This window comes from Lolium rigidum, chromosome 7 (assembly GCF_022539505.1).
Source record: "Lolium rigidum isolate FL_2022 chromosome 7, APGP_CSIRO_Lrig_0.1, whole genome shotgun sequence".
NCBI lineage: Eukaryota > Viridiplantae > Streptophyta > Magnoliopsida > Poales > Poaceae > Lolium > Lolium rigidum.
Window position 1 is genome coordinate 1,476,384 of NC_061514.1, and position 11,749 is coordinate 1,488,132.

Sequence of the window (11,749 nt, forward strand, 5' to 3'; positions counted from 1 at the left end):
GGATGTGACCTGTTACGAACGTATCCTTTAATGACCCCATTCATTCTTTCAACGGAGTATTCGAGTCTATCTCGAGTTGCTCAAGCTTTGATTTCCGCTTGGCGCCTTTCGTCTTTTCGAGAAGCAGATCTTGAAGATGAGGGTCCCGCACGACTGAAGCTAGCGGCACCTCTTCGTCGTCGTCAAGGTTATTGTCGTCGTCAAGGTTATTGTCGTCGTCAAGGTTATCGTCATGTGCGACAAACTCTTCATCGTCATCAGTATCATGATGCCCTCCTTCTACCAACTGCCGCCGTCGCCCCATTGACCTCCGCGCCATCATCACTCATCCATTGAGTGTGTCCATGCATGAAACCATTAGTGAGCAGGTGCCCCTGCAACTTGCCTGAATACGGGTCAAACCATTTCCCTCGTTTGCATCTCCGGCACGGACACAATACCTCCGTGCGGTTATTTTCATACATGTCGATGATCGCGTGTTTCAGATATCTCATCACGATGCTTTCACTCATCTCGATAACCATTATCGCCCGCATGGTAAGATTACATAATTCATTAGAACCATGCATCCGTCGGTAGTTTTCACGGAAAATTTCGGCATGACCTTCCTACACGGTAGGACATAGGAGCGCCGAAATGTGCCGAAACGGAAACTTGAAGAATCAACATTTCGGCGCAACGTTGGCAACTCATTTTCAACGCCAACACACACACAAGCACAAGCACAACATATATATATGCCACACACGAGAGCTTTTCTTCAAATGTCCAACATACATCGATTTCATTCCTTAATTTGTTCATTAATCACCTATTTGTTTGATATATTCGTCGATAAGATCGAGACGACGCGCCGCGACAATGGCGTATGGAAGCCGACTTTCTAGATCTAGATCTAGATTGAGCGGTCAATGCGGGATAGTAGATCTAGATCTACATAGGGGATGTGGGAGATGCATGTAGGAAGGGAAGATTTGCTCAAAAATTTTGATTTTGTTTGGTCAAATTGGTGAAATTGGGGATAGAAATGGGCAAAAATGAGTCGGGTTGGGAGAAGGCTCGGGTTTGTGTGGAGAAGTGGAGTGTAGTGAGTGTGTGAGTGAGTGGGCTGGTTGGTGGCTGAAATAACTGCCAGGTTATTGCCGGCGCACCTGGACCATGGTGCGCCGGCAACATATACCCCTTTCGGCTATATCACAACCGGGCCAGGCCCAAGAATCATTTGCTATTGCCGGTGCGCCGGCAATAGCAAATTTTCCACCGGCGCACCACTGGGCCGGTGCGCCGGCAATGATTCTTGGGCCTGGCCCGAATCGGCCGGGGCCATGCCAGGAAATAGCGCCGGCGAGCCTTTCCCCGAGGTGCGCCGGCAGTACACCTTCATCGCCGGCGCGGCTGAAACGTGGTGCGCCGGCAATGATTTCCACCGGCGCATGCACAAGGTGGTGCGCCGGCACCACTTGCCTCCACCTATAGGCTTTTCCCTAGTAGTGTGTGTATCTGGAGGAGCCCATGGAGATGACGTTTCGAAAGTTCCACTTCCGCATCGAGAAAGAAGGAGCGTATCGTCTCGAAATTCCGATCTTGTCGGGATTATCAGCGGTCAATCCCGATTTTTCAAATTCAGCATCATCAAACGAGTCCCCCTTTGTTTGGGCTTTGGATTTTGAGATTCTGCTGTCAATTCTGATTCCTGATAATCAGCTGTGATTCTTGATTCCTGAGAATCAGAGGCAGTCTGTTTGTTTACCCTTCTGTGGGATCTGAGAATCAGAATCTGTCTGTTTGTTTACTTTGCTGTTTGGACAGCTTTATGGACCGAAATTAATATAAAATGTATGTTATGGTTTCATTTGTGCATGCTCTAGTTATTGCTTCTGCCGGGGTTTCATCGAAATGACAAGTATGTATACAAATATTTAAGAAATTGAAACCATCATCCAAAATGCACGTTCAATTACCAACCATCATCCAAAACGTACATCAACCATAACCCGAAAGTAGTGCGTAAAACTAAACTTCATCTGTAGCTGCCAATAATCCATCAGCTATTCTCTCCCTGGTTACTTTCATGAGAGCATCATCACCATGCACAATGTTAGATACCCGACCAGTAGGTGGAGGTAGTAGATCCCCTGGCATGTAGTACTCATCACGGTCACATCTATCAAACTCTTTATCTCTCAAGTGGCTATCCCTGATAAAATTATGAAGTGCCATACAAGCAACAATGATCAAAGCTTGCTTGTCACAGGGGTAAGATGGCATATGTAATAAAATACGCCACTTCATCTTTAACACACCAAATGCACACTCAATGACATTGCGTAGCGACGAATGGGCATGGTTAAAGATTTCTTTTTTACCATTGGGGGGGTCACCATGGATAAATTCTGGCACATGGTATTTTGTCGACTTGTATGGAGCTAGATACCCCTCACAATTTGGATAACCCGAATCAACAAGATAGTACCTACCTGAAAAAACAACACGTGTATTGTTATGTGATGTAGTATTGTATTATGGTAATGTAATAATCCAAGAAATAATTGTAATGTTACCTTTCGGCGGGTGTGGAAACTTAGCTGCATACTTCACCAAAGTGTCCTTAAATATCCTTGTGTCATGTGCCGACCCTGGCCATCCCGCAACTACAGAGGTGAATCTCATATCAAAGTCGCACACTGCCATGATATTCTGTGTTGGATACCCATGCCGACCAACATGGTTCACTATCTCATCAGCTGGAACAACCACAGGGATATGAGACCCATCAATTGCACCAATGCAATCATCAAAGTGAGGTGAAAATCTAGAATCCTGAAGTCTTTCATGCACACCTCTAAAGTCCGGATCTTTTGGCTTAATAGTATCTACAGCCATCTTATTCAAGCACTCTAGCACATGATTGAATTTCCTGTGTATTACCTCGGTTGACCGCTTGAATCGATTCTCCACTTGGATAACGGATTGAGGACCACCAACTGTCCACAAGAACATACCCAAGCACTCCTCTGAGCTCATGTTCCTTGTTGACATCAAACCATAATTTTGCACAAGAGTCTCATGCAATCTATCAAAACACGGTCTGTACATCCTAAACATGGCATAGCAATCTTTGTTTGTACTCAAATTTTCAGTAACCCATTGTTGACCGGTCATGATGGGAATTCTCCTATTTCTTTTTGTTAAGAACTTCTCACCGTACATCATTGCAACATGTGCAGCTCGCATGTAGTGCTCCCTCCTTTTCCTTTTTGCCGCAGCTGCAACCATTTCAGAATTAACTCCATCCGAATCGCTCTCACTATGACTTGTGCTCATCTAAAACACAATATAAAAGAATAGAAAATGTCATGATACATAGCCACAAATCAAACATAACAACAAATAAAATGTCATCATAGATAGCCACAAATGAAACGGAACATCAAATAAAATATCATCATACGTAGACACAAATGAAACTGAACAACAAATAAAATATCATCATATGTATCCACAAATTAAACGTAACAGCAAACAAAATGTCATCGTACATAGCCACAAATTAAACGTAACAGAAAATAAAATGTCACGATACATAGCATAGATCATCTAATTCTTCCTACGGTCCTCATACATCCTCCTCAGCCAATTCATCTTGCCTTCATTTGTCTTGAATGTACTAAAAAAGGCACGGTTCTCCAACTTAGCAAACAACTTTGTTGCTATGTAATGCTCATCACTTCCTTCTTTTGCTTCACACATCACTACTTCTTCCATTATATTTTCAATTTCAGTAACAATGGTTACTTTGCTAGAAGCAACTGACGCATCTTCATTAATCATATGATCAACCATACGCTTCAATTCACGTTGCACAGGATTTTTCTTTTTTGGGTTCTCAAACTGTCCAGCGCCTCTCTTTCCACGACTACTTGGAGTAACGTGTACTTCATCATCATCATCTTCTTCAAGATTATGAAGCTCTGCACCCTCCGGCAACACCGTACCAGATATTGTACCAGGCATGAATGAGCTCTCTCCAGTAACAAGGACATTCTCAAACATCAAGCTCATCTCATCCAAATGTTCAGGTCCACGTTTACAAAATGCCAGGAACTCCTTGTTTTCCTGAAACCATAATAGTTGGTATATTGTTTTCTTTAATCACACATTCTCAAAATTACTACAATAGAGTAAAACTTACTTCTCCCATTTTCTTCCACCAATCATCATCAGCTACCACAGTGTTCGCTTCATCATTCCAACCTAAACCTGTTGTCTTGTTCTTGAAGGTCATCCAATTGGTATACTCCTTCTTCATACTATCCCATTTATTTTTGAATTGTTGTTTGTTATAATCTCTCCTTGTTTCTCTAAAAAAACCTTCAGCAAGGTTTTTGTAACCAAAGAAACTTCAGAGGCCTATTCCCCTTTTCTTTCTCAATGGCACAAAGTTTGAAAAATATAGCAGTAGCTTCCGCATCCCAAATTGCTTTCTCTTTTGCCATCTATATGTGTATACGATTAAATTAAATTTACACAAACATAAGCTAGAAGTGAACAACATAGCAGTACTATTCATTTGTGAAAAATTCTAACAGAGAGCACTTTCTAACAGCATGTACATGTAGCAGTGAACAACCATCTATATGATCAGTGACGGAGCGATACACAAACTAAATAAGAGAGAGCGTACAAAATATCATACTCTATTGTAATATATTTAAGATTGGGCAGATAGATATTTAGGAGCAAACAGATTGGAAATTTACATGCCACACGGGATTACATGAAGCTGCTAAAACGGAAGAGAAAGAAGTGTAGCTGTTGAGCGATACACATCATGGAATCAGGGGACGTTACTACTGCCACCTCTGTTCATTTTGTGGGACTGCATGGTCATTTTCTAGAGATTGTAGCATTCAATAGTGGGTATGCATAGCTGAAGTCTTGGACTTACAAAAAACCTGTGAGTCGCTTGACTACACAGCCAGTGTATATCATACAATTCTAACTAGCAGTGAACAACCAATTATATGATACAATTCTAACTGGGAGCATTTTCTAACTAGCAGTGAACAACCATCTACGTATATGATACAATTCTAACAGAGAGCGTTTTCTAACAGCATGTACATGTGAAAAATTTACAGAGAGCAAAGCACAGATTATAACAAGAAACACACTTTCTAACCTTCACAGGGACGTGCCGGAGGGAATTGGAGCTGCAGCCTGACGTGGTAGAGCGGAGCGAGTAGACGGAGGCCGGAGGTGCGGACCGAGTCGACGGCGGCCGGAGGTACGGATCGGACTCGACGGCAGCCGGTGGAGCGAAGCGGGGCCCTTAGGTGACGGCCGGTGGAGCGGAGCGGAGACGTTAGGCGGCGGCCGGAGGAACAGGTGGGAGCCGGTGGAGCGGAGCGGGATCCGGCGGCGGCCGGAGGAGCGGGAGCCGGCCGCGGCCGGAGGAGCTGTAGCCTGCGGCGGAACTCCTGGGGCAGGCGGCTACGTGAGGGGCATGGGGGAAGAGATCGTGAGGAGTTAGCGATAAAAGGAGGCCGCTGAAAAAACGTTCCGGCCCAAACGCTCGGGAATCACCTATTTTGCTACTTCTGGGATTCTGGGTCCTCTATGTGTATTTGTTTAGAATCAATTCTACATAATCTTGGTATTGTGGGGCTGTTTGTTTCAGATTCTAATTATACAATAGCTAGAATCCAAGAATCAAGAATTTAAGCCCAAACAAAGGGGTACTCAGGCGACGAGACAAGTTCATCGCCACGCTTCATCAGCTCCAGGGCAAGTGAAAAACTCGCCAAGATCTTCAGCGACATGTCTTTCGAGTTGTCTGCGGACTCCTATATAAGCGATGACTCGAGCGACATCGACAGCTTCAACTTCATCGACAGCTCCATCACTGTTGGAAAGGTCTTCACCAATCTCTATGATGGTGCCACCAAACCCGACAAAGCTCAGAATTCAAGATATCATCAGATCTACGCAATTGGAGAACCAAGCCGGCCAGAACCAGCGACGTCAGAGGCTTTCGACGATGCGGGAAATCCGTATGTCGATCCCGCAGATCTCGCGCGAGGTTTGGGAACAAAATATATCGGAACAGGAACACGAGAGATTGTGCGATTTCCGCAGGCCGTATGGGATAGAGTCGCAAGAGCTATTGATGGTACAGAACCAATGACCATTGCGGCAACACCTGAGGAGTCACAAGCGTATCAATATAGGCTTGCACGTATCAGGAGGGAGCTCGAGAAACAGAAAATCGAATTGAATAGGAGGCAGGAAGCAGCCTCCGCATCAAGCAGGCGAAGGGCAGGACTAAGCCGACATTCAGGAACTTCGGGAGATAGTCATAGAGAAGCTCGAAGGAGAGCAAGATCCCGCCTGCAAAATATACCTGAAGCAGAGAGAGAAAACTTAGTTCAAAACCTCGACATGTCTTTCATGTCAATCGACACGAGGGGGAATATTATTCCCAAAACACCGGAAGCGGGGTATATGGCAACGCAAGCTTTCATCCTAGCGTCTAGGCCACCTCCCGGAGATCCAAGAGAAGCGTTATATAACATGGCCATGGCAGGATGTGGAGCCATGGGAGCAGCATTCGCAGCTACACCTCCCGAAGGATCAGCAAGGCAAAATAGTCCGTGACCCACTGCAGCAGCACCAGGTCCCGAAAGAACAAGTGGAACAAGAGACACATCGGCACAAGCACGGGTGGATAGAGCACGACAAAATAGAAGAGAAAATCGGCATTCTCCAGAGTTAGATGACGAGGATATGTGTGGGCTACCGTGCTTTACAAGAAGGGTCCGAAAAACTCGAGTTCCTTCAGGGTTTAAGTTACCCGATAATTTCAAAAAATTCGACGGCCTGCAAGATCCCGAGGAATTGCTAGTCGATTACCTCGAGACGGTGAAACTGATAGGCGGAACCAGAGCAACAGAAATGCAGAGTATTCAAGTACACCTAAGCGGAGCCGCAAGATCTTGGATCAAGAAGCTTCCTCCAGGCTCCATCGATAGCTGGGATAGTTTTGAGGATGTGTTCGTCAAGAATTTCCGATCCACCTGCAAGAAACCTGCATCACTAGAAGAATTGAGATCATGTCGACAAAAGCATGATGAGTCAATGAGGAAATACATCCAGAGGTGGAACATTATCAAAAACTCGGCAGAAAATATATCTGACGAGAGAGCAATAGATGTGTTTGTAGCAGGAATCCGACGGGGAGATTTTGTCGAGGACTTGGGGAGAACAAATCCAAGGACAGTGTCAGCATTAATGGAGATAGCAAACAGATGGGCAGATGGAGAAGATGTTGTCCACAATAAACGACATAGGTCACCAGAGGAGGAACATAGTCGAAATTTCCAAAATAGACGACGATTTTCTCGGCAATTTTCAAGTTATGACGCTCCTGGCCAAATATCGGCTGGTTTCCGAGGAAATACGGGGGGAAATAGTCGAGATGATTACCAGAGGAGTAGCAAGCAGTGATGTCTACGGGTGCTTCTATTCTTGTAGACAGTGTTGGGCCTCCAAGAGCAGAGGTTTGTAGAACAGCAGCAAGTTTCCCTTAAGTGGATCACCCAAGGTTTATCGAACTCAGGGAGGAAGAGGTCAAAGATATCACTCTCATGCAACCTTGCAACCACAAAGCAAGAAGTCTCTTGTGTCCCCAACAGACCTAATAGGTGCACTAGTTCGGCGAAGAGATAGTGAAATACAGGTGGTATGAATAAATATAAGCAGTAGCAACGGCACCAGAAAAAGTGCTTTGCCCAGGATTGGCGTGTGGTTGATGGTGGTAATATTGCGGACAGTAGAGATGAAGTAAAACAGTAAACAAGCAGCAATAGCAGTATTTAGGAACAAGGCCTAGGGATCATACTTTCACTAGTGGACACTCTCAACATTGATCACATAACAAAATAAATAGATAAATGCTAGACTCTACACTCTCTGGTTGGATGATGAACACCACTAACTGTGTAGGATTACACGAACCCTCAATGCCGGAGTTAACAAGCTCCACAATATTCGATGTTCATATTTAAATAACCTTAGAGTGCACGTGTAACATCCCAAATTTTTCCAAATTTTGAAATGTTAAATAAATAATTTAGAGTGTTTGAATTTGTTTGTCTTGATTGAAATTCCGCAGTGAATTTAAACTTTTGTGTATTGGTTAAAACATTGTCCTCAAAATAGAGATTTAATATACCTATTTTGAAAATATACATAGCACTGTGTTGTGAGACTAAGTCAACCCTTTCTAAGGATTTTGGAACATCCCAAATTTTTAAATATTAAAATGCATGCATTGCATTCATAAGTATCATGGCATATTTGCATTTTCTAGGGAAATTTGAATGAACTTTAAGTTTATAAAAAAATCTTAAACCGAAAGTAAACCATATAGGACTATGTGCCAAATTCGAATTTATCAAAATGTTTTTCCTTTAAACTAAAAGTGGCTCCAAAATATTCTACACTCAATAAGAAATCTAATGGTATTTTATTTAAGTTTTTCTGATTTAATTTGAGTCACTTTTGAAGCATGTTAGTTTTCAGATCATTTCCATATGAAAAAAAATAAACAGATAAGAAGAGAAGAAAGATGAAACAAAAAGAGAGTGCCACCACAGGAAACTCATACGAGTCAGCCAGGCAAGTTGCTCTCTCGCACACGTTCACGCCAGCCATCGATCGACACAGCAGCAGCCTTACGTCCGTTTATTGTTGCTGATCCGCGGGCCCTACCGTCACCTCATCATCTTCAACTTCAACCCAAACGAAACGCACGCACGTATAATGTTGACAGTTTCTAGCGTTTCTTCCCCAATTGATTTCCGTAGACTTAAGGCACCATTTGATGAACCGTTTGCTCCTACATAAGCCTCATTCTCTCCTCTCTATTTTCTCCCAAACGTCACACCAAAAGAGCCACCAGGCTGCTCGAATTTGACCTCGCAAGTCTGCGGTACCGACGAGTCCGGGGATGATTGCGGTAAGCACAGTCCATCTTTTGATCTCTAATTTCTTCCAAACTTCCTATATTTTCATGGCGTATCTCTCAGTCTTTATTCCGCAATTTTTGGTGCACCACAGCGACGGCGCTATATTTCAACTGTAGTCTCCGCCGAGCGACTTCCGGCGAACTACTGCAGCTCGACGCCCGCGACTTCGTCAACGAGTTTCCCTTGTCAAACCGAGCTCCATCGTATGCCCCACCATCACCAAGGAGCACCGGAACATCAACGCCGGCGACATCAGACGACATTGCTGCGAGCGTCCCGTATGTGAGCTGCCCCTGTTTTCCTTTTCCTTGTTCAGTTTCCTAGCAACCACAGGATCTAGATCCTAAGGCTGGTAATACATCACTTAGATGAAGGGGTACTGACCAACGAGAATCGGCCACTTGTCACATCTATTCTAATTTTCGGATATTAGAACAGGACATACTCTAATCTTTGAAAAATCATATCTTTAGTTCTACTTATCGAAATTTAGCAAATAAGATGTCCCTGAATTCAAAAAAAAATAAAGAATACGTTAGTATCATAATATTGCACTTTTGCATCATGTTCATTCACAGTTTTTGCAGAAAGTTAATTATAGTACTTTGACTATAAAATGAATTCTATAAAATATTTTTGAGCGATTCTTTTGCTACTAGCAGAAAATCAGATCCTCTCGTATAGTAGTATCATAAACTAAATTTTTAGTCTCTGTTATTCTATTTCTATATTGTATATAGTGTTGTAGATCTTTCTAGTGTTAGAAAATGTTTTAAATATATTAAACAACACTAAAAATTATGACCATGGCATCATGCATATAGAATACAACCAGAGAACTTCATCAGTGTGTTTTGTTAAATTTAACTCACATATGCAAGCATATTTTATTTCTTGTGCTTGTGTATGTATGTGTGTTTATGTTGTGTTATTTATCTTATAGATAGTACGGAGAGTTACGTGTATTTTCGAGACAAAGAGAACGCTCTACAATTTACCAAAAAGGCAAGTGTCACTCATGTCCTATGTTTTCTATGCATGTAGTTTTTACTTAGTAGATATTGCATGTGTAGGGTGTTTTCAAAGTATATGCTATGCTATGCTAATCCTATAGTCTTAGGATTCCTCTAGTTTTCCTTAAGTTGCCATCGTAGGTAGTTTTGCTTAGCCATGCTACTAGATACGTGGTTGGGATATGATGATGAGATGAGATGAAGAAAATATGTTTGGTTATAAATGAAAACAACTTGATAAATGAAACACCTGGGCGGATTGGTACGAGTGGAGCGTCTGCACGGTGAAAATTGGTGGGGTCCGCCGCCCAGGAACAAAAGAGATTGGACAGGTTTCATGTTTAGTAGCTTCTTGTACAGCCGCATGTCATATGGGCTCTGTCTTAACTAAGTAGGTTGTAGGGACCTGTCCCGACGTGACCAGCAGATGTAGATGTGTAGGTTGGTACGGGTCCGTCCTGAGGGCTCAGGGCCTTACTTCCGAAAATAGTCTCGTCTTAGTCTTCTCCCAACCATTTGAGCAAAATGAGCATCATGGTGGAAAAGGGGCTGACTAAGTCGTGCGGGTAAAGTGTACAAACCTCTGCAGAGTGTAAAAACTAAGTACTTAGCCGTGTCCCCGGTTACGGACAACTTTGAGCAATTGGACCTGGAGCTGTTGGAAGATCTCTCTCATCCCAATTTCATAATAAAACCTGATGGGTAAACTTGGGTAGCATTAAGCTGGACTCTAGTGTCTATCCCTGGTGAGCCAGCGTGATGAGAACTTGGGTTCATGCTTTTAGGGTTATATTTTCAAAGACAAATGATGTTTACAAAAGATAGGGAAAGTGCCGCTTTTCTGCAAAGAGCCTAAACTCCACCAGCCAAATATACATGTAGGTATTAGGCGCCATTTGTGTCCACTAAATAGTGACATCTTGCCAATACATTCAAAGTATTGACCAAATGTTTTTGGCTGTAACTTTACTTGTTGCAGATTTTCGACGAGTAAGGTTCGAATAGGGTTACGAGTCTATCCTCAACATGCTCGCCTGTGGCACATGAAGATGAAGGACTCCATGCTATATGTTTATTCGTTGTAAAACTCTGATGTAATGCTAGCCTTGTGCTATGCAATTTGTAAGTCATTATGTATATATGGATCATGCGATGTAATAAAGACCTTTGTTTCTTGGTATTACATCTTAAACTGTGTGTGCTAGCGATTGATCCAGGGACTAGCACAATAAAAGCACAGGGATCGGCACCCTACCGGGTGAGGTCACTACAGCACGACAGATCAACATAACCAAACCAAGTACTAACATAGCATGCACACTGTCACCTTCACACTACGAAAAGAGGCATAGATCACATCAATACCATCATAGCAATAGTTAACTTCATAATCTACAAGAGATCACAATCATAGCCTACGCCAAATACTACACGATGCACACACTCGTCACCATTACACCGTGCGGGAGGAATAAACTACTTTAATAACATCACTAGAGTAGCACACAGTATAAATTGTGATACAAAACACATTGCAATCATAAAGGGATATAAATAAGCACTTCACTACGCCATTCATAACAGTGAATAAGTATTCTGTGAAATATAGCCTAAGAGACCCACACGGTGCACACACTGTCACCTTTACACACGTGGGACAAGGAGTCTCCGGTAAGGATGGCAATTTTTACCGCGGGCACGGGTATT

General features: G+C 43.0%; 1 protein-coding gene across 1 annotated transcript; it reads right to left on the reverse strand.

Moving 5' to 3' along the window:
- Window positions 1-1,936: 1,936 nt before the first annotated feature.
- Window positions 1,937-2,883, reverse strand: LOC124679303 (protein ALP1-like). The gene is made up of 2 exons (XM_047215085.1): window positions 2,562-2,883; window positions 1,937-2,477 (listed from the first exon to the last, which is right to left on the reverse strand). The coding sequence occupies exons 1-2, from the start codon at window positions 2,881-2,883 to the stop codon at window positions 2,014-2,016; spliced, it is 786 nt and encodes a 261-aa protein (XP_047071041.1). The 3' UTR covers window positions 1,937-2,013.
- Between the last annotated feature and the right edge of the window lie 8,866 nt (window positions 2,884-11,749).

Coding starts and splice junctions, on each gene's coding strand:
- LOC124679303 (XM_047215085.1), bottom strand. CDS start 2,883: ATGGCTGTAGATACTATTAAGCCAAAAGATCCGGACTTTAGAGGTGTG. Junction 2,478..2,561: donor GTTTCCACACCCGCCGAAAG/GTAACATTACAA, acceptor TTGTTTTTTCAG/GTAGGTACTATCTTGTTGAT.